The sequence below is a fragment of the Polypterus senegalus genome, chromosome 2 (assembly GCF_016835505.1).
Source record: "Polypterus senegalus isolate Bchr_013 chromosome 2, ASM1683550v1, whole genome shotgun sequence".
NCBI classification, from domain to species: domain Eukaryota; kingdom Metazoa; phylum Chordata; class Cladistia; order Polypteriformes; family Polypteridae; genus Polypterus; species Polypterus senegalus.
In genome coordinates this window covers 164008099-164035776 of record NC_053155.1, presented here as the reverse complement: position 1 = coordinate 164035776, position 27678 = coordinate 164008099, and the positions used below count along the sequence as shown (strand labels likewise).

The 27678-nt window shown below is 37.9% G+C and overlaps 1 protein-coding gene across 1 annotated transcript in view; it reads right to left on the bottom strand.

Moving 5' to 3' along the window:
* Positions 1-27678, bottom strand: part of paxbp1 (PAX3 and PAX7 binding protein 1) — a 256815-nt gene that overhangs the window by 112047 nt on the left and 117090 nt on the right. Inside the window, exons 7-8 of the mRNA XM_039744927.1 lie at positions 26473-26662; positions 4676-4799 (exon numbers count right to left, since the gene is read on the bottom strand). Coding sequence (XP_039600861.1) covers positions 4676-4799; positions 26473-26662 — 314 coding nt within the window. The remainder of the gene's footprint in view (positions 1-4675; positions 4800-26472; positions 26663-27678) is intronic.

Here is a 27678-nt window from a genome sequence, read left to right as displayed (position 1 = left end):
CTGCACATTAGAAAAATTCCAAAGACTGCACTCTAGCAAATGTTACTATGTTTTATAGGGCTGAGCGTTATATCTAAATTTTAAAATATACTAGGATATAAACAGTGTGGGATATGGATTGAGGCATAATCTTGAGGAAAGCCTTTTTTCTTGTCCCTTACTGCCTGCTCCAGACTTCATTACTTTGCTCTGCTAGCAAACCCATTCACACCTGCACATGCACAAACAAGTTATGACTAAAGATGACTTAGCATCATAGTATGTAAAAAGAATACCAATAGATAAATCATTTGGAGGTGGTTTATATTTTACAGGTCAGATGAGCAGCAGAATCAAATAATCTGCAGAGAATGCCAAAAGGAGGTAGATTCAAAAATTGGGAGCACTATTAATCTTTTTCATCACTTAAAACAGCGGTATAAAATTCAACATGAAGAGGCTGCTAAACTCCATTCTACTACTGCAGCTATGAAACATTCGCCATCCAAAACACCTAAACCAATTCAAATGACACTGCAAACTTCATCTACCCATGCCTTGCCTTATGAAAAGAAAACTGCAAAGTGGCATGGTACCACTGAGGCAGTTGCTTAGTACATAGCAAAAGATATGCTTCCTGTCTCAACAGTGGAAAAAAATGGTTTTAAAAGACTGATCAAAACTCTTGACCCCGCAATACGAATTGCAAAGTCACAATTACTTTGCAAGAGAACTGCTGCTAAACATGTACATGTACCCTTACTGACCCGATTGCTAAAACTAAAACACTTCACGTTGACAACTGAGCCACACCGTCCTTTCATTGAAGAATGAGAGATTAAATGTGTGTCTGCAAATGAGCTATTTCTCTGAAAACCACACTGGGGAGCAGACAGCTGAAGATCTGCAAGATACCCTCAGAAACTGGAAGCTTAATGAAAAGAAGCTCATTGCTATTATAACTGATGATGAAAGCAATGTTATCAAAGTGGTGTAATCGCGGAAGTGGCAAAGGATGCAGTGCTTTGGGCATCAACTTCATCTGGAATTTGGTAAGTGCAAGTTTAAAAAAATAAATTAACATTAACCTCTAGCCTTTCAACTCTACCATCCTGGCACAAAATGAAGAAGACAGTAAGCTTTGCAAATCCATCAAATCTGCCATTGTGGGTTACCGGAATAAAAAGTATGCTGACCCATCATCTGGTAACCTGTTAGACATGAACATAACATCATTTGTTGATCCACAATTTAAAACTACTTGCATTGCAGCTGACAGAAGTGAGGCACTGAAGCTCAGACCTGTATTGTAAATCAAATCGCTGACCTCTGAGCAGAGTGGCTACAGCACAGGTGACTCAGCTGTGATCAACAGTGCGTCTAGGCCTGTAGACCAGACAACAGGGGCACCACTTAAAAAGAAAAAAATAATGATGTATGGAGTACAAGTCAAGGAAGACTATGCTTAAGTGATATAACTCACAGGTGAGGCCACATCTAGAGTACTGTGCTCAGTTTTGGTCTCCATATTACAAAACGATATAGCAGAATTAGAGATAGTCCAGAGGAGAATGACTAGCCTGATTCCGGGACTAAGAGATATGAGCTATGAGAAGAAACTGAAGTAGCGGAACCTTTTTAATTTAAAAAAACAGAGACTAAGATGACATGTGATTGATTGAAGTGCTTAAAATTATGAAAGGAATTAATACAGTAGATCCCAGTTATTAACTTAAAATAAACTCTGGAACAAAAGCATGGGGACATGATTGGAAGCTTGTTATGGTCTGATTTTGTTGTGTCACACATGTGCATCAGCATCACCCTCCAAATTCTTCCCAGGTATGTGACATCACCCTGAGCCAAGACGGTGTGCTCTTACTAACTGCGTCGTCTTTTTCTTCCTTCACAGCACAGAGAAACAATAGATTCCACCCCTTCCAGTCCCTGGGCTATAAAAACACGACCGCCTGTAAGGAGGCATCACTTTCACCCAGAATGACCAGAGCTAAGGCGCTCCAAGACTTCCCAAAAGCAGACTAGAAAACCTAATTAACTGTAGCTACTTTATTTTGGTGACATCTGTTTTTGTTTCCTCTTATGCCATTGTACATCTGTTTTGTTTGGGCTAAAAAGTAAACAGGGACATTGGGTTGGTGCTCCAAAAATCCCCTCTCTCTTGAGCCTGTTATTCCCTTGGATGACCACAGTACCAATGTTAGAGTTTTATAACTAGAGCCCACGATGTACCGTGGCCTGCGGAATTTAACGCCATGACGCGAAATTTAAGGTTTTGCTGCGGTAAAACACCACGCCGCGGACTTAACCTAACTGCCGTGGAAAATACCAAATCTGAATGAAATCTCACCATTTGAGGCATATTGATATTAGTATGATTTGTTTTCATTACTTCAACTTCTTTCTTTTGCATCATCTCATTAATATCTTGTACGTTGCTACTGAAATCGAACACAATGGAGCTATAGTCCAGTTAAAGAAGCTGTCGGCGCTGCTGCAAAGTACTGATAAACTTAACAAGATGAGAGCTGAACTTGAATTTGTATCTGTGCACTGCCAGCCAATTATGAAAACTGACTTCTTTTGAGGCACAGTCATTTATGGCTGTCAATGTCTACAACAAAGTGTCTGACTTACTGTCTTGCCTGAAATCGTCCGGATTTCCAATTGCAACCAGCACCTGTGAAGATGCAAAGCACAATGCTGCTGCTAAACTTGAAGAATATTTTGTGCGAACCAAACAGCCGGGAATAGATCTATTCAAATCTGTGAGAATATTTGATCCATGACAGCCCAGCCACCACTCTTATCGAAGAATTTTGCTGATCATGCACAATCAGTGCCAACAATGATGGCTGCAGCAGTTGAATGGGAAGCTTATCTGGACATAGCATCTCATGAAGTAATTCCAGCTGATGTCACTGCTTTTTGGCATGCTTTGGAGGACAGACTGTCTCACTTATCAGCTCTTGCTAAAGTTTACATTGCGTTGCGGATCTGTTCTGTTGATGTGGAATGGAAGGTTCATTCTCAAAATATGGATCGGTGTTGTCACCACTGCGAAATTCTCTGTCACAAGAAAACCTACAAGCTTATAGTGCCGTTTTCTTCAACAATAAATAAACAATAACTTTAGAAACATTATTCGATAGTTTGTTGAGAATAATATTATATCTACATATGTTTCAGTATCGTTTGCCTAAAGCAAATCTGTGGATTAAAATGTGTGGATGTGAACACTTTGATATACCTATTTGATTAGTATTACGAACTATGATTGATTATTATTAAGGATTAAGAATAAGAAAAATTGCTTTTATTCTGCTTGGGTTACGAATTATTCTTATGGAGTTCTGGTACTGCATTTGCCGTGGCGTATTTACGATTTTTTTCCGTGGTAAATTGTGGGCCCTATTTATAACGCAAAGAACCATAGACACATGGAACAAATTTCAAAGTACTGTGGTGGATTTAAAGGACCTTTAAATCTCAGCTAAGTGTTAGTTTGGACAATCTATGTGAATATGATGGATGAGCTTGTTGGGTTTCTATTACAAATTTTCTGAGGTTCTAATAAGTATATTGTTTTTGTCCACATGTTCTTTGATAAATATGATTATATCTTTGAATACTCATTCATGTATTTACGTTTATTGGGTCATAATTGTCACGTGTACAGAGTATGGTGAAATTTTTGCATGTGCTGATCAACATGTAACATTTTTCTATCTCCTAAATAGGAGAAGTCAGATACTGAAAATTCATTTCAACGCTTAAATGGGTTTGATGTCTGTAAGCAATAACCGTGGGGGGGAAAAAACAAAAACTAAATAACAAAAACAAGTACCGGTAAACATTCTTTTTATAAGGTCCTTGTGACAGCATATGTTCTTTATCACACTTTTATACCATTACATGATTTGGCTATGGTTTCCTATGAAACTTTCTAATCATACTAACAAAAGATTACATGATATACAAGCTATTGAAAAATAGATGTAAATGTCATGAAAATAGCAACAATGGCAACAAATAATGACAAAATTGTTTACTTTTCCCTACCAAAGAATCAGAAACACAATTTCACACTACCTCAAAGATGGGGAAAGATGCTTCAAAAATGTAGAAAATTATCAAAAACTATAAAGACATAGTTTTTACTTATTTTTCTCCCTATTGTGTACAGAAGATGGCCAAATTTCCTTTTAATAACAATAATAAATAAAACACTAAGCTGGAACCTTTCCGAACAGTAACAGCTAATTACAAAATAAAATTACACTACTAGAAAAGTAAATACTGAAAAGTTTAAAGCATGTCTCATTTTGCATGCAAAAATGTGAATCAAACGCACATGTAGTACTGGGATGGCATCTTAACAAGGTTAAAAATCTGTCCACCTGTAGGAAATACTATATTTTTACATAATTGCAGCAGTGTCTAGTTATTTCTCTTTAGTGTCACACATGTTAAATTTGTAAAAGAATTAAAATATATACAAATTATCAGAAGCATAATATGAGCTCTGGATGAGATGTATTCCACTGCATCAAATGTAACACTAGAGCAGAATCACAGTGCTCTTTCCTGAAAACCCTTTACATGAGAAAAAAAAAAACAGATTTTTAAACGTACAAAACTGTTCAATAAACATTAAAAACCTTCAAGATGGACTGACTTGAATGACTTGCAAATTCCGATGATTCATCTTTAATATCATCTTGCCGCCTCTGGACAAGTCTGGAAGCTCTCCGTTTAAGCAAATGATGCATTGCAGACTCAAGGTCAAGAATAAGAGGTACCTGAAAAATATGACAGATCAAGTAACAATAATACAGTACAGACCATTTTTGACAACGGTTACATACTTGACCTTTCAATGTTTGTCGAAACAAATTAATTAAAAAATGAGCATAAACTCTTCAAAAAAAATTCAAAATACTAATGAAAATAAGTTACATTTCTTAAACCACTTAGAAAGTTATAACATAACAACTTCAAATGTATACATTTCAAGCAATTAATGGACTCTTTGAAATGTAGACATGATTAAATATCGCGGGAGTTAGGGCTTCTTTAAGATTACTGCCCTAACAGTAATCACTATTGCTAATACTCCTTTTACACTGGCGACTCATTCTACTATGGGAACATCTATCACCAGTAACACAGTTACCCATAACAATTTCAAAGCTTAGAGCACAGAAAAAGCAAGAAATAAATAAAACCCACCACCAACTTCATGATAGTGAAAAATAAAATCAAGAATATCATCATTTTCTATTCAGTTTAAGTGATGACTGTCTATGTGTATACGATATCTGCAAGCAGGATACTAGAATAGAACCTTAATGTTTCTAACAGATGTCGGTTAAATGCCAAAGCACACCATAAAGACAGCATCATTACCTCTAGAGTAATAAACAGAACAAAGCAGATGGTAAGGACTACATGTCATGGGATCATAGGCATTAGTGCACTGTACAGGACAGCATGGCTGTTTTGATGTAAGCCAAGAACATGCGTTTAATCAAGAAGCACTAGGGAAAAAAAGATTTGTATGACATTATAGCAGTTCCCTGCTAACTCCTACTAAAAAACAAACCAGTCATTGGCTTACAGATCACACATCTAACACACATTAAGTCTGCTAAATCTAATCATCCTTACAGAAGTTGAAACTAGGCACCTGTCTATTGCATGGGACTCCTGTATGCAAACGAAAATAAACATTCCATGTACTGAACACTAAAACTAACGGAAGAACAGAACAGTACACTAATACAATCTTCTGAATCGCAAGCAATAATAAGAACTCTTTCCACAATTGCAAAAGTGAAAATATCTTACTTCAGCTCCATCTGCTACCCAAAATGCCAACACATGTGCTATATACTGTAGAACATGTGAAGAGGTGCACAGCAACAAGCACAGAGAAAATGGCTTCCTGCAGCAATTATACAAATTATGCAACAGCATCATAACCATCAGAGAAAAATAAAAAGTACAACGGATTAAACTATTATACACAAAAAATGAACCTGACACTACAGACTGTGCAGCAATTGGTCTTTGTCATGAAGAGCAACTTCAAGATCCTCCCCAAATCTGAAACACACTCTCCCCAACCATTCTTTTAATTAGGAAAACACCAATAGCACTGTGTTTGTTTCTCAGCAAATTGTAGTGATGTGCACATCAAATGATTTATAACAAAATGTTTTACCATGATACTTCAAGGCTATTAATATACTTCACACAGTAAAATGATAAATAGAATTCCTTTCGCAGGCAGTTATTATAGATTTGGGAACATTTTTCCTTAACGAAGACTGCTTGTTGACTTTTAATGCTTTTAAAGGAAAGCATTCAAGTTCATATGTGCATGGTAGCTAAGGAGTTGGCATTATCTAGCATTCTGAGGTGATGACTCAAATCAAATTTATGTTTTTATTATAGTAATAATAATAATAATAGGTCACTACTCAAAACGCAGAGCTCCCAGTCTTGGACCCGGGACCTTTGGGTAATAAGGCAGTGGTTCTTATCTCGGCACCATTCAAAAACATATATAAAGTCCCAGTCGACTTACATTTGAGCTTGGGTTTTTAACTCATTGACAACAACATATAAATCAAATGCTTATTTTTTTTTGGTTATATTCTTGAATAAAACTGCACGTTTATTTGATATTTGGACTAAAGTCACCACACACTTCATGTCATTATTAGTTTAACATGGAAAAAGTTTCTGCTTTCAGCATTTCTTGCCTCGCATTTCCTTTCATCCTACACTTACCCAGATCTTTGTAGATACTGAACACAAATGAAATGCATGTATTCCAAATAACGACATACTGCATTATTTACCCTGTACAACTCAAGGAACCTCACACGCAGATAAGGAGCCTTGGCTTGAGATGCTAGAACTTTATGCCCGAGTTGAGCTCCATTGTAGGCTTCAGGGATTCTAGTGTTAATAGAGAGATGGCTTCCATAAAACATTGGTGGGGACATTATAACGTGCACCACATACACTCACTTACTGTTTCTTTTGCTTATGGAGTACCTGTAAAGAGTGAAGTATCTATGACTTGCACAGTGCTGTTTAAAACACAATTTGCTATTTTCTTGAAAATGTACCCCTTCACAATGACTATTTACTAATATCTGAAACAAATAACATATTTAAAAAGAAACAGAATGGAAACTTTGTGCAATCTTTCTCAGCTCAGGCAAAATCTCCTGGGATTACTCAAGGTTAAATGTGCCAATTAAAAATGAATTAATTTCCCAGGTTTTCCTCTGTTCTGCCTCCTTAACATAAACCAGTGCACCGTGACTGTTTATAAATTTGTAAACTGAATGTAATTCTTCCTCGTCAATTAGAAGGTATTGACATAAAGTACATAGCAAAAAACTATGCTTATAACGCTATTTAGTTCTCATGAGGAAATTAAATTTTAAAAAATAAAGAAAAGAATGTATTAAAACTAAAGACAAAGAAGCTTAGATCACAGATAACTTCAAGGTTAAGGTAACACTAGCAGCCACTTTTACATTCTGCAGTGGGATAAAAGTTAAGTGCTGTCAACAAACAGATAAATTAATTTTAGTCTGCAATGGTTGAAGCTGTTGTATTGATGTATGAATTCATCGATTTAAGCAATGTGTGTCAACAAAGCATCCAGTTGGAACATAGAGTGGATATAAAGAAAAGGATCCAATAATCCAAGGGGCTGCTGACATTCAAGAGGCTTTCTGCAGTTTTAATGCAAGTTATTAAAACTGTAAAAAGACAAACAAACACATTAGTCATTTTAGGTTTTGACAGACAGGAAAGGATAGCAGCCAATGTTAGCTGGCTGTGACACATATAGTACATAAAAGTTCCAACATACAAGAGCAGCAAGTCTGGCAACACAGGTTCAAGGCAGGAAAGCAGGAGTAAAATAAAAATTGAAGGGCAAATGGCAGGTATTTAGAAAAAGTTTCAAACAATCCCTTTTTAGTACAACTGTTGATCCAGAAGGAGAACAATAGGGTAACAGATGTGTCAAAATGCTGAAGGAGTATGTTTTCCAGAATGAGAACTCTGCACATTTCACTAATGATGATACAAGCTAACTGCTGCTTGTAGCAAATAACACATATCACTATAATTTATAGTTTAAAAGAGGCAGGTATACACAAGTTAATTTTCATGTTATATTTGAATATCTTAAACAGTTTTGCATTTCTGTATATAAAGTAGAAAACATTTTAGCTTGCACTAAGAATATCAGGTATTCCACAAATTGTGAGACACGGCCCTTTTCAAATACAACAATCCAGACACAAACTTCTAAACAAGATGGAGAATAAGTCCTTTCATAGGAGAATAAGTCCTTTCATACAACCAAAAACATGACAGAATTTCAGAGTCACAGCATCTTGCAATTTTTGTTTGCGATGGAAAAAGAATGATAATGCATATATACAGTGGAATCTCGGTTCACGAACGTCTCGGTAAACATACAACTCGGTTTACGACCAAAAAGTTTGGAAACTTTTGCCTTGGTTCACGACCACATAGTCGGTATACGAACAAGCCAGTTTCCCTTTCGGTTTGTGCGCACCGATGATTTCCGTATGTGTTGCATTGTTCTCGGTCAGACGTGCGTGCTTTTGCTGTGAAATCTTTGTGCTCTATTTCATTTGCCTTCCGGTTTGTATGTGCCTATTACTGTATTTAAGCACGTGTTCAGCCTCTCCCTGTTCATTGTTCTCAGTCAGACGTGCGTGCTTCACCTGTGAACTCTTTGTGCGCTACAGTACTTTGCATGCTTTTGCAGTTAACCATGCCTTCTAAGCAAGTGAAGAGTGGTGAGAAGAACGTTTTAAAGAAAATTTAAATCAAAGTGAAGAAAGAAATTATTGAAAACTATGAATGTTGCGTTCGTGTAACTGATCTTGCCGCCGAGTACAAGAAGTAAAAATCTATGATTTCGACTATTCTAAAGCAGAAACAATCTATTAAAGCAGCTGATGTTGCAAAAGGAGTTACAGCGTTAACCAGGCAGAAGCCTCAAGTGCTGAAAGAGGTGGAAAAACTGTTGCTAGTGTGGCTGAACGAGAAGCAACTTGCAGAGGATAGCGTAAGCGAGGCGATGTTATGCGAGAAAGCCAGGAAGATTCATGGCGATTTGCTTCAAAACTATCCTTCTAAGAGTGGCGAGAGTGAGGAATTTAAAGCCAGTAGAGGATGGTTTGAAAATTTTTGCAAGGGAAGTGGCAGTCATAGTGTGGTAAGGCATGTAGAGGCTGCTAGTTCTGACACTAAAGCTGCGAAAGAATTTGTGAAAAATTTCACAAAATTAGTGGAGGACGAAGGCTACATCCCGTAACAAGTCTTCAACTGAGACGAGACCGGATTGTTCTGGAAGAGGTTGCTGAAGAGGACCTACATTACCCAGGAAGAGAAAGCTATGCCCTGCCATAAACCAATGAAGGATAGGTTAACCATTTGCTGTGTGCTAACGCTGGTGTCGACGTAAAAATCAAGCCGCTACTCGGTTACCAATTTGAGAATCCTTGTGCTTTCAAGCAGCACAATGTAAACAAAGCCAGAATGTCCGTGATGTGGAGGGCAAACACAAAGGGTTGGGTCACAAGGACCTTGTTTTTGGAATGGCTGCACGAGGCTTTTGCTCCCACCGTAAAGCGATATCTCGAAGAGAATAACCTGCCTAAAAAATACCTTCTTCTAATGGACAATGCACCGGCACACTCTCTAAGTCTGATCAAAGTCTGATCCACCAGCTAAGCAGCTAAAAAAAGAACACAAACCCAAGCAATCACAACAGAGAAAACACCTGAAGGAAAACATCCCTCCATTGAAGAGCCAGACTCTCCATCAAAACTGTAACCTCCTCTCCACCCAGTTCCTCCTCACTTCATGCCAGAACTCGACTCATGCAAGGTTAGTTTTCTTGGTGGTTTATTGTTAGTTTTTGTATTACAGATTTTTCAAATGTTCATTTTTCGGTTTGTAGCGTAAATTGTTGCAATGTTACTTTTCTCTTTTTTCAAATGTTCATTTTTTTCCCCTGTGCTTAAAACTCATAAAAAAAAAAAAAATGCTTACAGTGATCGGGTTGTGAGGCTATTAGCGTGAACTCCTGTAATGTTAATTTCTTGGTTGCTTATGGTTGGTTTTTAAATAAAGTTCGGATTTGTTCAAATGTTCCTTTTTTCCCCCGGGCTTAAAACTCATTTAAAAAAAAAAAAAAAGTGTTTACAGCAATCGGGTCATAAGACTATAGCGCGAACTATTGCAATGTTAGTTTTCTCTGTTCAAGGTTTTCTCAGTGTTATTCAATGTTTTTACATTTAGTTTACTATTACGGTGTGCATTCTATGGTATTATTAGCTATATTTGTGCTTAAAAATATTTAAAAAAATATATTTACATACAATTCGTACGGTCTGGAACGGATTAATTGTATTTACATACAATCCTATGGGGGAAATTGCTTCGGTTCACAACTAAATTGGTTTACAACCAGAGTTTTGGAACGAATTATGGTCGTGAACCGAGGTTCCACTATATCTGAAATTGGGTGACAAAAAAAGCAGCTAACACACCCAGCTGCTGGCTATCTCTTGATCACAACAAAGAACAGTAAAGAGAGGAATGAATGGATGTGCAGAGTATTATTAACAGTAAACATTTTATTAGGAACATAAAAAGAACAGTCACCACTACCACCCATGTGTTTTAATTGTAAAAGTGGATAGAATTTAGTCTCTTGTCTTATTCTTACATGTGTGACAAGTGTTTTGCTCATACTTTGCTGTAAAAAAAATTCCACCAGGGATAATAGTCTACCTAACATAAGATGCATTTGCATGGTGAAAAACAAGGGAAGCAGCTGCATTTTAACCTTTTTTCCCCCAATATGGAATTCCATACAGTTTATGCATTACATACGGTGCATGCATAGATTTTTTTAAACGTCCTTAAACCATTTCTGGGTCAGGGTGATCCAAAACAATCAAAAGTACAAAAATAAGAACTTTTACTTGACCGATACCATCACACAACCAACACCCCAACATTCACAAATGTGCATCTCCCTCCAACATCACAATCCCCACAGTCACACATATATTAGCCTAAACATCAAACAATTGCAAAATAGGAACCGTAACAAAAATGCAGTTAAACTTGTGTCTTTCTTTTTGAATGTGTAACAAAATATACGACATGGCAATCACAAAATCGGTTAGTGCTTTTACCAACAAGGTGATGCTCCTTTTTTTGTTTAGGCAATCAGCAAGGTGTATACTTTGGATTTTCTGGGATTGAACCAGCTCCTTAATATTACTGATCTCCTAACAAAAGCGTTTTTCTGCCACAGATTTTGTTGTCTTTATTGCATCAACCAGGAAATGATTGTCTGTGACACAGATGATGGGCAAATAGTTTGCCTATCAGGCACATACAGATGTGGAGGATGCTCTCATCTACTTGAGCCACATAGTCTACTCCCACTTGGACAAAGCTGGTACCACAGTCAGGATAAATATTCTTTGACTTCTCCAGTGCTTTAACATATTTCTGCTCAATTTTCTTGAGAAGATGATCAAGGTATTAAATCTTGACGCTCCCACAATCTCCTGGACCAAACAGCAGTTTGTGAGGTTTAGTTACTTTGTGTCAGAAATGGTGGAATGTAATACTGGAGCACCTCAAGGAACTGTACTATCTTGTTTCCTGTTTGCCCTCCACAGAACAGACTTCAAGCACAATCAGAGCACAACGGAACCGCACAAAACGTGCTATCTACAGAAATTTTCAGATCACTCAATCCATCATAGGTTGCATTAATGATGGACATAAGTCAGAATACAGGAAAGTCGTGGAGGACAAAATAATTGATTGTGGACTTCCAATCTGCCAAGAAGCAATTTGGTAATTCACTTATACCTTTATTTAACAGGCAAAAGGACAAAGAAAAGACTTTCATTGTTTTCACCGACAAACTTAATTCTTTTTGACAAACAAACAAATTTAGAAATGAATGCCTGAAACACACTACAAAAAGATGGGACAGAGGCAAGTTTACCACTGGGTCACATCCCCTTTCATTTTAATCAAACTTTTTAATTGTTTGGGAACTGAAGAAAATAATTGTTGCAGTTTTCCAGGTGGAATTTTTGCCCATTCTTGCTGTATACAAGACTTCGGCTGCTCAACAGTCCACTGGTCACCATTGTCCGATTCCTCCTCTTCATGATGCGGCAGACATTTTCAATAGGAGACAGATGTGGACAAGAAATGGGGTTTGTATTATACGTCAGATATATATATTCTTGAGTTTTAGGTTTCAACTGCTGTATGCATTTGAATTTCCCCATGGTATTAATAAACTTGTGAAGAGTTTTGAATGCAGTGTAATTAGGAACAATGCATTGTCAATTTAATCGGCCATGGCAAGTGACTTTCCATCAAGGGAGATATGAATCACCCTTCGCATATTCTTTGACTACCAAAAAAAAAAAGAAGACAAAACATTCCATAGAGAGCTCCTCATTTGGTAAGTGTCCAAGTGATACATCATTAAACACAACAAATTTCAGAGAGTCATGGTTTGCAAGATGCTGGAACTTTAAAATCACTTGTTCTGCTTTAACTCTTCTCACAACCTTATTTATCTCATGTCAGCTTTGCACTGTTGCATGTTTAGCGGAGACAGTCAAGTCACAAACAAACATCAAATATATTATCAGGTCTAAACTGTCCGGCTACCCGGAGAAGTTGACCAATTTAAGACGTTAGGCGACTTGTCTAACATTTAATTAACAACGACTTAAGTTGTAATGCCCATGAGGATTCAATGTGAATATTATTCATATTTTGAATGTTTTCTGTTGGTTGCATTGCCACGGTCTGCAAAAATGTATTTACCTACAGAACTGATTTGTCTCGTCATGACTGACTTGGAACATTTCTGTTAGCTAGGTTATCACAATCACAATATCCACAAAATCTGACGAACATCACCAAATAAAATCATTCGCATGACATGCAAACAATCTATTGACCTTTCCACCTTAGCTCAACTAGTAAAATATAGCAGAGCCCTTTTGTGGTATACTGCCACCTGTGCTCTGCTTTATGTTCTATGCTTTGTTATAACAATATAATGAAGCATCATTATCGAGTATGTTGCTCAGTTTGCAAAAAACAATCAAAAACACACCTTGAGATTCCATGCATTCACCATCTCATGTAACCTAACAAGACAGACTACTGCGAGGGCATGCACGGCCAGAGCACCTTAATTGAAGCTAGCATAGCTGTCTAAAACTGAGTGTGCAAACAGAGCCAGGGGATAAACAGCTTCACAATCTACATTGTTAGATTTAATTGCAAGACACAGATCATCGTCACTTGCATGGAGATGGTTTGGCTTTGCTTAAACAGTAATCTGAAAGCTGTCGGAAATCATTTACCGTTAAACGACTAATTTGTTTTACCATCTGCAAAGTGAAACTGATCTAGTACGAAGCCTTGTAGGTGTCAGGTTAAAAATAAAAAAAATCCATTCAAATAAATTGTCAATCCATTCAAAAAGATTTTATTAATTTCAGTAAAAACCATATGCCTATCAGATGTGTTTTATTTTACAAGCCATCTTGGTTGGGGGATCTCAATTTTCTTTCAATATTTAAAACACTCACACAGATCCTCCTCTCCTCACCTGGTCCATCCACCCCCTATGGCTGCAGAAGGTGGAACAGTTGATGACAAGGGAGGGAGCAAAAAAGTATCCGTGCACCCATTCCTCAAGCAGCCCTTCTGAGAGGGTTTGCAGCACCAGAGGAAATGTTGTAACATGTAACAGTGCTGCTTGGGAGCCAGATGCTGTGGACTGACTGATGTCACACAACACAAGCTTCCTCAGTAGAATTTTACAGTTATATTTTTCTGATAGCTTTGTGCAATGTTGTAAAGAATTTGAAGTTAGTAATTAGGTTAAAAATAGGTTTTTGTTTTGTATCATTGTACAATATATGACACAATTTGTTTATAATTACTATAATTGTTTCCCTGTGCAGTATTTGACAGAACTTTTGATTTTTACACTTTTAGTACAGTATGTTAGATTTTTGCTCTTGTTTGTATGCTGCACAGTTCACCTTACAGCAGAGGAGTTTGTTTATCCAGACTGTAATTTCCATGTCCTGTATTTCAGTTACAATTAGTATTTTATTTCCTTTGGATTCATATCTTCTTCACATTAATGGCAAATGTTTGTTTTTAATGCTTTCATTATAATAGTTTTGTGGTCTTAGTGCATGCAATTTGTTGTATAAATCCTGAAAGCCACTCTGAAATGGTTTAATAATACTTAGGGTGATGTTAGTGTTTTGGTGTTATATTTAATTTAGTTTTGAAGTATATAAATAACAACTGTTTCCCTTAACTGTTGTTTCAATTAATCTCATTAGTAATCTCAATAATATTCTATTATGAAGACTAAGCTAAATCAATAAGAATTTTTTAAAAAACTTTTTAAAGGATGCAAAATATCACTTAATTATCATTATCAAAGTCCCAGAAAGTATCAAGATGTAATTTTTTGCAAATATCGCACCCACCTACTTCCAAACCTTACCTACACATTTGCTTCAGTGGAAGGGATAATATAAATTTTCCTGATCAATGGTGGTCCTTACAGAAATGCAGACTTTTACATCTATGGAGTTTAGTTTTCATAGTTTCTGACATAATCAACGAAAACAATCTGAGAGACTTGGATGCACTTGTAGGTGAGTTTCTAAGAATTCCTTGTGTGTTCGGCTTTTCAAATAACATGATTTGGTTATTATTCTGATTGGGGTTATCTTTCAATGTATAAACCCACTTTACACAAAGACAATTTTCTTAAAACTCGTTAGCCTCCTCAAAAGCAGAATTATTCTTCCAATTTATGATTTCAACTTGTTTTGCAGCCTACAGTAATACATCATTAATCACTAATACATCTTCATTTTGGTTCAGCTGGGCACATGAAATTTCTGACAGAATACTACCAACTTTCCAAGGGAATAATACAAAGATTTTCAACCCATGACAGGTCTGCTCACCCTAACGTACCTGTGTCTGGTTTAGTACCAAATTGTACCAGTTTCTCCACTTTCCCACTGTCTTCAAAGCACAATCAATTCAACAGTGCAAGAAATCCTATTTCATTATCTTTATATTGAACAGTCTGTCCTGTTTTAAGCTTAGGAAATCTCATTTAATTAAAGCTTGTGGGAGGTAAGACATCTTATCTAACTGCTTGTGGAAGACAGAGCAATATCTCACTCATGTGTAGTATTAATGATGTCCATATTATGGTTTTCCTCCATATTCTCTGAAACTGAAGATGCAGGCATATAGTCATCCAGTTCATCATGGGCACCATTCACTTCCTGAATGTGAGTAAATGTGATAAATCCGGATGCCGATTTATCCTCATGAACTTTACATATTTTTTGAAGTCTTGAGTAGTGCACTCAAACCTATATATCCACATATCTAACAAATATTAAACTGCCATCTTGGCCAATGACTGTGCCTGGACCTTTTCATTCAGCACTGTCCAGCCCCTTGTGGAACATTTTATCACCCATTTCATATTTTTCATCTATAGGCCCGAGTTCTTTCTGCAATGCCCTTTAAATCCTCTTGGAACTCTGTGAATGCCTGCCGTGCAATTTTTTTGACAGGTTTTGACTAGTATAGACTGTAGACATGGAAATTCTGCATTATGTTCTTTGCTATCAAAGCCTTAGACAGTCTTACTATGTTTTAGCTTGAGTAATATTTCTGTGAGTATTTGTTTGTCTTGTTCAGTAAGCCCACTGCTTCATGGGCTATATCTTGCAGTATTCCTGATTTCAATATTGCCATTTTCAGCCATGTCTCTTACTTAATCACTATTGAACTCTCCACCATTATCATTGTATAGTATTTGTGAAGGACCATGGACACTTACCCAGCAATGCATGAAGGCATTCACAAACAATAAAAAACCTCTTTGAAGTGAGAATACTGCCAGCACTAAAGCCGTGTGATGTGGTTTACTATATGCAGATGCCACAAGCCTTATTCTAATTTATGTAGTAACAGTAAACATTTCATTATATTGTGATGCCATTTGAAAGTCCACTGCTGACACTGGCGGGGGTCTGTTCTACTTTATTCTTATGCTGTAACAATACATTTCCAAAGTCAAAATAAATCATTTCCTTTAGATATTTAATTGAAGTAGAAAAAAAAATCAAAACTGTTTACGTAAATATTCAAACTTTACACATTAATACTGTTTTGAGAACCCTTATGCTGCAATAACAGCCTTAATTCTTTTGGAGTTAAGTATGGACTAATATTTAACATTGTTCAGGAGTTATTCTTCCCCATTCTTCCTGCCAGAATTTATGTATAGATCCTCTACATTTGGTGGGATGGCATCTCTGGACAGTAGTTTTCAAATAAAGCCTCAGATTCTCAAATTCTCACCTTTCTGATTTGGAGCCATTACAGAGTCGCTTTGGCCTTGTGCTTAGGGTCATTGTTATGTTGAAAGATGAATCTTCAACCGAGCTGTAGGTTCATAGCAGACTGGAACAAGGTCTCCTGCAATACTGTGCAATATTTTGTCTATCCATTGTCCTTTCAACTGAAAGGAAGATTCCCATCACATGAAAAACATCCCCATAGTATGATGCTGCCACTACCATATTTCACCGTAGGTACTGTGTTTCTTGAGGCATGGGCATTGTTAGTTTTATGCTACACATACCTGTGAACTCTGGCCAAAAAGTTCTATTTTGATCTCCTCTGAACATAAAACATTCTCCCACAACTTTACTGGGTCTTTTACATGCTTAGTAGCAAACATCATAAGTGACTTTATGTGGACCTTCTTAAATATGTTTTATCCTCTTCTCTAAATTTCATCTTTTCTACTGAAGGAAGATTTTTACCAAATAAAACCTACTCTGGCAAATTCCACATCTTGTTTACCATACATACTTATCTAGAGGGTTAGTGCTATGCAAAGGCACAAAGCTGATAATGTTATGATTGCGCACAACTGCTTTTTCTTTGCACTGTAAAAAATACCATTGTGAATTTGCCTTAATTATAGCATTGCTACTTTTTCAATGTTTAGCTCATCATGTTATGTTATTATGTTGCACCATTAAATACCAGTCATCAAGATGCTATCCATTGCCAGGGAAGTGCCTTCATGCACTGTGGCATGTCATATCATCGGCATGACAAAGTAAATACTAGCTATTCATATCACGCTTCTCTGGTCTGATTTGCTTGCATGTCCTTTTGACTGAAAGTTTGCTTAATCCCTCTGCTGGTTTTGACTCTTGTTTGTTGTATTTTGACCTTTTTTCATTTCCTGGTCCTGAATGCTTTCCTCTTTTCGCAAAAGCTCGGCTCAGCCTTAACAAATACGTCAATATGTTTTACTTGGATTGCAACAAGAACCAAGTCTCACCATACCTTCAAAAATATGTTTCAAAGCAGATTTCATGGATTCAAAATTAAGATTTGGACAAACAGTTAAAACAAAGCTGTTCATCCTTTATTTCCAAAAAAACAGAAATGAGCAATTTAAATGCAAGCACCACGTTCAGTAGATCCATGCTGAATATAAATTTCTTTTAAAAAAGAAATTCGACATGAACATTGCTTCCACTTTGGTAATAGTGTCAGTGTATGCACTGTACATTAGGTCTTTCTCCTCTTTTACAAACGCTTTGTCCAAACTCAATCAGCGCGACTATACTAGCTGACCAAATACTCTGTTGGAATTATTAGCGTGGTCTCTCATGCTTGCCCCTTCAGTAACAGCATAACAGAAAAGGCTTAGTTTTTCTTTCCAACAGCCCAGTAATACACAACAATTTCCAACTCGTTTATCTAACTTTAGTATGACGACTCCTCACTAAATGTGGAAGGAACTTTATCGTAGCTAACCATCTTCTGCTATCAAAGATCGAATCAATAAAGACACTCAAACGTATGAAAATGAAAACACCACCATTACACAACCAACTCCAAAAAAACGGGAAATACACAACCCCAAACTCCACTCTGCAACATTCTATCCACCACAGGCTTAGTTAATTGAATACATTAATGTATATAAACCTAAACATTTAACATAATAGGATACAAAATAAAAATAGGGTTAACCAGTTAACACAGGGAGCCAATTCCAGCAGAACTGGGCTTTCAAAGCATTAATACTAGAATTACCAAAGCCTATGAAAAAACTTGTAAACCTGGCCCACCTAAAATCCGTTCGCACCACTCCATCAGCGTCTATTGTGTTATAAATGTGTCGATAAGTGCAAGCTGCCTACTATCCCATCCTCCCACCACCGCAGAAACGGCAAAAAGCTCTCCCAGCTCAAGCCTTGTTTATCTGGGAGTGAGATACTGGGAGCTGTATAGTGTAAACAATATATCACTATTTGTAAAACATGCATTTCATGTGTGTTCCGTGTCTACAAAGATCTACAGTGGGTACAGAAAGTATTAAGACCTCCTTCAATTTTTCACTCTTTGTTATATTGCAGCCATTTGCTAAAATCACTTAAATTCATTTTTTCCCTCATTAATGTACACACAGCACCCCATATTGACAGACAAAAAAAGAATTTTTGAAATTGTTGCAGATTTATTAAAAAAGAAAAATTGAAATATCACGTGGTCCTAAGTATTCAGACCCTTTTCTCAGTATTTAGTAGAAGCACCGTTTTGAGCTAATACAGCCATGAGTCTTTTTGGGAAAGATGCAACAAGTTTTTCACACCTGGATTTGGGGATCCTCTCCAGTTCTGTCAGGTTGGATGGTAAACGTTGGTGGACAGCCATTGTTAGGTCTCTCCAGAGATGCTCAATTGGGTTTAAGTCAGGGCTCTGGCTGGGCCATTCAAGAACAGTCACAGAGCTGTTGTGAAGCCACTCCTTCGTTATTTTAGCTGTGTGCTTAGGATCTTGTTGGAAGGTAAACCTTCGGCCCAGTCTGAGGTCCTTAGCACTCTGGAGAAGGTTTTTGTCCAGGATATCCCTGTACTTGGCCGCATTCACCTTTCCCTCAATTGCAACCAGTCGTCCTGTCCCTGCAGTTGAAAAACACTACCACAGCATGATGCGGCCACCGCCATGCTTCACTGTGGGGACTGTATTGGACAATTGATGAGCAGTGCCTGGTTGTCTCCACACATACCGCTTAGAATTAAGGCCAAAAAGTTCTGTCTTGGTCTCATTGGACCAGAGAATCTTATTTCTCACCATCTCAGAGTCCTTCAGGTGTCTTTTAGCAAACTCCATGCGGTCTGTCATGTGTCTTGCACTGAGGAGAGGCCTCCGACAGGCCACTCTGCCATAAAGCCCTGACTGGTGAAGGGCTGCAGTGATGGTTGACTTTCTACAACTTTCTCCCATCTCCTGACTGCATCTCTGGAGCTCATCCAAAGTGATCTTTGGGTTCTTCGTTACCTCTCTCACCAAGGCTCTTCTCCCCCGGTAGCTCAGCTTGGCCGGACGGCCAGCTCTAGGAAAGGTTTTGGTTGTCCCAAATGTCTTCCATTTAAGGATTATGGAGGCCACTGTGCTCTTGGGAACCTTAAGTGCAGCAGAAATTTTTTTGTAACCATGGCCAGATCTGTGCCTTGCCACAATTCTGTCTCTGAGCACTTCAGGCAGTTCCTGTGACCTCACGATTCTCATTTGCTCTGACATGCATTGTGACCTGTAAGGTCTTATATAGACAGGTGTGCGGCTTTCCTAATCAAGTCCAATCAGTATAATCAAACACAGCTGGACTCAAATGAAGGTGATCTCAAGGATGATCAGAAGAAATGGAAAGCACCTGAGTTAAATATATGAGTGTCACAGCAAAGGGCCTGAATACTTAGGACCATGTGATATTTCAGTTTCTCTTTTTTAATAAATCTGCAACAATTTCAAAAATTCTTTTTTTTTGTCAATATGGGGTGCTGTGTGTACATTAATGAGGGAAACAATGAATTTAAATGATTTTAGCAAATGGCTGCAATATAACAAAGAGTGAAAAATTGAAGGGGGTCTGAATAATTTCCGTACCCACTCTATGTAAGTGTAGGATGACAGAAATGTTGAACACATACCTAAAAAGACAAACTATTTTCATGTTTTAGTATGAATGAAAACATTTTGACATGAAGTGCATAATGTATGAAGACTTAAGTCCAAATATCAAATAAGCACTTTCACAAAAGGTAAAAGTATTACAAAACAAGTGTACTTTTATTCAAGACTATAACTGAAGAATTATTGTACTTTGTGTCACGACTGCTTTGGTAGTACAGCGGTAAGAACTGCTGAGTCATAATCAAGAGGTCGCAGGTTCAGGCCTTGCTGTGTCACAAAATAAACGTTTTGAGTAGTGAGCTACTCTTATTATTACTATTATGCAATAAACACACACATTTAATTTGAGTCTGTAACAGCCGGTGTAAATGTATGGTACTTGTAAAGGTTAGCGTATTTTTTTTTTGTTTAATTCAGTTTTGTTCTCTCAGTCGCATTCAAGTTCCTCCCAAATTGACACTGCTGTTTTCAAATAAAGACGTGCTATAACAGAGGTGAACTCAGATGAGGACAAAGATTCTACATCAGAGAAAGAGAATAGAAGCCCTTCCCGCTAGAAACGTCCACTCACACATAACAATGCAGCAGCACCAGGTGTAAATACGAAAAATAGCACTGTTTGGATTCAGCAAGAGGTCCACCGTCATCCTGCCCAACATCTGTACTTCAACAAAACATCACGGCTTACAGAGCTCGCTAAGGTATCGTGCAAAGTCCAGTTTGTGATAATGCTTTGTGATGGTCTTTATATAAAAACATTTATGTGTTACTTACATAAAAGCCAGACCAAATGTTATTTACCTTTATTTATGTATTTTCCTACAACGTAAAGTCACAACTATATAGCTTTCTGTGTTTGATTGACATAGGCATGGTCACAAACTATATTATAGGGCGGAGTGGAGGCTCTGAGGATAGGGATCTGCACTGGCGTTCGTAAGGTTGCCGGTTCGAATCCCGTAAATGCCAAAAGGGACTATGCTCTGTTGGGTCCTTCAGCAAGGCCCTTAACCTGCAATTGCTGAGCGCTTTGCGTAGTGAGAAAAGCGCTATACAGTATAAATGCAAAGAATTATTATTATTATTAGTACTGAAGAGACTTCAGTAAATAAATCAAGGTAAATAACCTTATACACTAACTCTGCCACATGGGAAAAACAAACCAGTGTGTTTCTTCATGCCAGTCCCAAGCCTGGATAAATGGGGAGGGTTAAATCGAGAAGGGCATCGGGTATAAAATTTTGACAAATCAATATGCAGACGACAATACAAATTTCCACACCGGATCAGTCAAGCTACAGGTTAATGACGATCGCCACCAGTACTGTTAGTCAAAAGGGTGCTGGCAGAAATTGAGCTATACTGTTGGCCGAAGAAGAAGAAGATGGAGAAGAAGAAGGGGGAAGACATGTCCAGAGGCAGGAGGAGAAGAGGAAGGTAAAGAGAGTGGAACGGAGGGTAGGAACTTTGAATATTGGCAGTATGACTGGTAAGGGGAGAGAGTTAGCAGATATAATGGAGAAAAGGAAGGTTGATATATTGCGAGTGCAAGAGACTAAATAGAAGGGGGAGTAAGGCCAAGTGGATTCAAATTGTTCTATCAGGTGTGGATAGGAGAAATGGAGTAGGGGTTACACTGAAGGAACAGTAGGTCAAGAGTGTTTGAGGTGAAAAGAGTGTTAGAGTAATGATTATGAAGCTAGAAATTGGAGGTGTGATGATTAACATTCCATCAGCACATATGCCCCGCAAGTTGGGTGTGCAATGGATGAGAAAGAAGATTTTTAGAGTGAGTTGGACGAAGTGATGTACAGTGTACCTAAGGGACAGAAAGAGGTGATTGGAGCGGATTTCAATGCACATGTCAGTGAAGGGAACAGAGGAAACGAGTAGCTGATGGGCAGGTATGGTGTCAAGCAGAAGAATGAAGAAGGTCAGAGGACAGTGGATTTTGCCGAAAGGATGGACATGGCTGTGGTGAATACATATTTTAAGGAGAGGGAGGAACACAGGGTGACATACAAGAGTGGAGGAAGATGCACACAGGTAGATTAAATCCTATGCAGAAGAGTCAATCTGAAGAAGATTGAAGACTGCAAAATGGTGGCAGGGGAGTGTAGTTAAACAAGATAAGATGGTGGTCTGTAGGATGATGTTGGAGATCAAGAAGAGGAACAGAGTGAGGGAGGAGCCAAGGATCAAATGGTGGAATCTGAAAAAGGAAGACTGCTAGGTTGAGTTTATGGAGATGATGAGACGGGCACTGGGTGGTAATGAAGAATTACCAGACAGTTGGGAAACTACAGCAGATGTGGTAAGGGTGACAGCAAGAAGGGTACTTGGCGTGACATCTGGACAGAGAAAGGAGGAAAAGGAAACCTGGTGGTGGAATGGGTAAGGACAGGAGAGTATACAGAGGAAAAGGATGGCAAAGAAGAAGTGGGATAGTCAGAGAGATGCAGAAAGTAGACAAGAGCACAAGGAGATAAGGTGCAAGGTGAAGAGAGAGGTGGCAAAGGCCAAAGAAAAGGTGTACAATGAGTTGTATGAGAGGATGGACACTAAGGAGGGAGAAAAGGACCTGTACCAATTGGCTAGACAGAGGGACCAAGCTAAGAAAGATGTGTAGCGGATTAAAGTAATAAAGGATAAAGATGGAAACGTACTCACAAGCGAGGAGAGTGTGTTGAGCAGATGGAAAGAGTATTTTGAGAGGCTGATGAATGAAGAGAACGACAGAGAGAAGAGGTTGGATGATGTGGAGATAGTGAATCAGGAAGTGCAACGGATTAGCAAGGAGGAAGTAAGAACAGCTATGAAGAGGATGAAGAATGGAAAAGTCGCTGGTCCAGACGACATACCTGTGGAAGCATGGAGGTGGTTTAGGAGAGATGGCAGAGGAGATTTTAACCAGATTTAATGGAATCATGGAAAGTGAGAGGATGCCTGAGGAGTGGAGAGGAATTGCACTGGTGCTGGTATTTAACAATAAGGGGTGTGTGCAGGACTGTAGTAACTACAGTGAGATAAAATTGATGAGCCACAGCATAATGTTATGGTAAAGAGTAGTGGAAGCTAGGTTAAGAAGGGAGGTGATGATTAGTGAGCAGCAGTATGGTTTCATACCAAGAAAGAGCACCATGATGCGATGTTTGCTCGGAGGGTATTGCTGGAGAAGTATAGAGAAGGCCAGAAGGAGTTGCATTGTGTCTTTGTGGATCTGGAGAAAGCATATGACAGGGTGTCTTGAGAGGAGTTGTGGTATTGTATGAGGAAGTCGGGAGTGGCAGATAAGTATGTAAGAGTTGTACAGGATATGTACAAGGGAAATGTGACCGTGGTGAGGTCTGCAGTAGGAATGACGGATGCATTCAAGGTGGAGGTGGGATTACATCAGGGATCAGCTCTGAGCCCTTTCTTATTTGCAATGGTGATGGACAGGTTGACAGACAAGATTAGACAGGAGTCCCGATGGACTATGATGTTTGTTGATGACATTGTGATCTGTGGCGATAATAGGGAGCAGGTTGAGGAGACCCTGGAGAGGTGGAGATATGCTCTAGAGAGGAGAGGAATGAAAGTGAGTAGGAACAAGACAGAATACATGTCTGTAAATGAGAGGGATGTCAGTGGAATAGTGAGGATGCAAGGAGTAGAATTGGCGAAGGTGGATGAGTTTAAATACTTAGATTCAACAGTACAGAGTAAAGGGCATTGTGGAAGAGAGGTGAAAAAGAGAGTGCATGCTGGGTGGAATGGTGTAGAAGTGTGTCAGGAGTGATTTGTGACAGACAGATATCAGCAAGACCAAAAGGGAAGGTCTACAGGACAGTAGTGAGACCTGCTATGTTATATGGGATGGTGACGGTGGCACTGACCAGAAAGCAGGAGACAGAGCTGGAGGTGGCAGAGTTAAAGATACTAAGATTTGCACTGGGTGTGACGAGGATGGATACGATTAGAAATTAGTACATTAGAGGGTCAGCTCAAGTTGGACGGTTGGGAGACTAAGTCAGAGAGGTGAGAATGCGTTGGTTTGGACATGTGCAGAGGAGAGATCCATCCATTTTCCAACCCGCTTAATCCGAACACAGGGTCTGTTTGAGCAATCCCAGCCAACACAGGGCACAAGGCAGGAACCAATCCTGGGCAGGGTGCCAACTCACCGCAGGACACACACAAACACACCCACACACCAAGCACACACTAGGGCCAATTTAGAATCGCCGATCCACCTAACCTGCATGTATTTGGACTGTAGGAGGAAACCGGAGCGCCCGGAGGAAACCCACGCAGACACGGGGAGAACATGCAAACTCCACGCAGGGAGGACCTGGGAAGCGAACCCGGGTCTCCTAACTGCAAGGCAGCAGTGCTACTACTGCGCCACCGTGCCGCCCGCAGAGGAGAGATGCCGAGTATATTGGGAGAAGGATGCTAAGGATAGAGTTGCCAAGCAAGAGAAAAAGAGGAAGGCCTAAGAGAAGGTTTATGGATGTGGTGAGCAAGGACATGCAGGTGATGGGTGTAACAGAACAAGATGCAGAGGACAGAAAGAAAGCGACCCCTAACGGAAGCAGCCGAAAGAAGAAGAAGAAGAAATAACCTTGTACACTAACCCAATTTCTTTTTCTTCAGTTATAGTCTTGAATAAAAGCACACTTGTTTTGTTATACTGTACTTTTATGAAAGTGCTTATTTGATATATGGAGTTCAGTCTTCACACATTAAACACTTCATGTCAAAATTTTGTCGTTAGTACTAAAATATGAAAAAACTTTGTCTTTTAAGTATGTGTTCAACATTTCAGTCATGCTAAACTTACACAGATCTTAGTAGACATGGAACATACATGAAATGCATATTTTCCAAATAATGATATATTATTTACACTATACAGCTCCTAGTACCTCACTCCCAGATAAACAAGGCTTGAGCTGGGAGAGCTTTTTGCTGTTTCTGCGGCAGTGGTAGGATGGGATAAACTTGTGCTTATCGACACATTTACAAAACAAAAGACTATGACAGAGAGGTGCGAAAGGATTTAACGTGTGCCAGGTTTACAATTTTTTTCCATAGGCTTTGGTAATTCTATTGTTAATCAGCCCTCAATAATTCTATCACAGGGTGCCTTCCTCTTCACTTTTTACCAAACACATATGAATACATACATATAGCTCCTCTGGAATGTTTATCTATTTGATATATTTGTTATACACAACCAGTTTTTGTGCTTATTTTACAGAGAAAAAGAAATTATGTCTTTTCTCGGTTTTGCCAATCTTATTACTTGTGGTACAGAACGGATAGCCAGTGTAAAAGCAGTATAAATACTTTTCTGTCCTATAAATGGCATAATTAGAAAGGCATTTTTAAGATGCATAAATGGTGTAATTAGAAAGGCATTTTTAAGATGCATTATTGCACATTTCATTTAATAAATGAAATGGAATTAAGATAATAGAGAGTCAACCAATACAACTCCAAAGCACCATCAGAGATGGAAGAATATTTGTAATGTCCCATGTCAAATCAAATACGCATAAAGAAACCATTTACCTGATAGCTGTTTTCAAAATATTACCACTAAAATTGAAACATCTACAAAGAAACATACAGTCTTCGGTCCTACAAAGATTTTCAATATTAAAAGAATTATTTCAACTCTCCTCAATGACACATCCTTAACAACTATTATGGACTAAAATAAGCATAAATGTTATCAACTAGATTTCTGACAAGGCTGAAACAATTACATACTATACTATATGCACTCAACAGTCTAGACTTCATAGTTTTTGCCAAAATGTTTTTTCAATAATCCACTTCTTGCCTACAAAGCTTTGCAGAAATGTTGATGCAGGACTACATAAAAACGCATTCACTCTGTAATAACCTCTTTGTAGGTCAGCTTGGAGGGAGGTTGTGGTATAATTACACAGGATCCTGAATATATCTCTGTTCTCTCTGTACCATTTACATACTAAAATTCTGGACATTTGACATACGGCAATACTGGTTTCAGGAAACACTACTTTCCAAGTCTCAAAGATTGAAAGGTCATCTTTAATTGTAATTAATTACACCACTTATATCGTAGTATATAAAAAAATGTAAATGTGCTTTTGGTCCTAACTCATCTGAATTTACATTACTAAATAATGGCAGAAAAAAAATACTAAGTGAATAAAAAAATCAATATACAATGATTATTGAAAACAAATCATTTGGAAAGAAAATCTGTCATTGATCTGAAAAAATGCCAAATCCCCTTACCTTTTCACTGAAACACTCAAGCAAGTCTCGGACATACCCTTGCATTTCTTGCAAGAACTTATACTGGTCAGCAATGCCATCAGAGGAGCCTTCCAGCCTCTCTATCAAGCTGGTGGAGGATTCTAGCTGTTGCTGATTCTGTTCATATTGCTTCTGATTCTTTGAGTGAACTTCCTTCATTGATTCATACCTAACAAAAATGAAAATAAACTTTTAAAATGGAAACTATTAGTTGGTCTGGTATAATATTTATATCAATTGAAATTTTAAAACCTTTCCAAATTCTCTTTATATGTATAACCTGATCACAATGGTAGGTAAGGAAAGTATGCTATTTTTAAAAATACAATTTAAAATATCTGATTTTGTTTTGGTTAAAATCTACGAACTTGCAAAAATGTAAACTTTAAGAGAAAATAATTATAACAATCTTTAATGATGCATATGTTCAATAAACTCAATGTCTCCAGGTTGGTAAAGATACATTTTTTAAAAAATCCACCAAAACTCATGGAAAAATAATATAAAATACTTCTGAATATGTCCCGTGGCTTAAAAAATAAAGATTGTATGTAATGTTAACCTTTTCTCCCCGATGTTATGTCTGTTAACAATTATCTTGCATGTTTCAAATACATCCATTACTAAATGAAAGTATACAAATTAAAGCAAACTGTATTATATATTACCATAAAAATTAAAAGAAATTAATTTGCTTTTCCTGCCAAAGTGCAGGTTTATTTTTATGCAAATAAATTTTTAGTAACTACTAATTTGCATTATTCTAATGTACAATGAAAACTATATCAATTAATGTGGCTTTATAAATGTAAAACTAGATTCTTTGCCTATATCTAAATTAATATACTTTGTATGTAGATAGCTTAAAGACAACAAAATAAGCAAGCACCTGGGGCCTCATGCATAACGCTGTGCATAAAATTCACACTAAAACATGGCGTACGGACAAAAGCAGAAATTACACCTCCCAGAATTACACCTCTTTGAATATGCAAATCATTATAAATAGCCCTTAAGCTCAGCGTTTTGTGAAAAGGCAATGGCAGAAGCACGGGGGGAAAAAATAGAAGAATTTCAGTGAATACCAAGTGGAGGCAAGGAAAACATACTATTTGTTGGTGGATCGAGTGACAGAGTGTTGGAGAAACTCGAAAGCTCAAGTTCACAAAGTCGCACAGTGCCTGA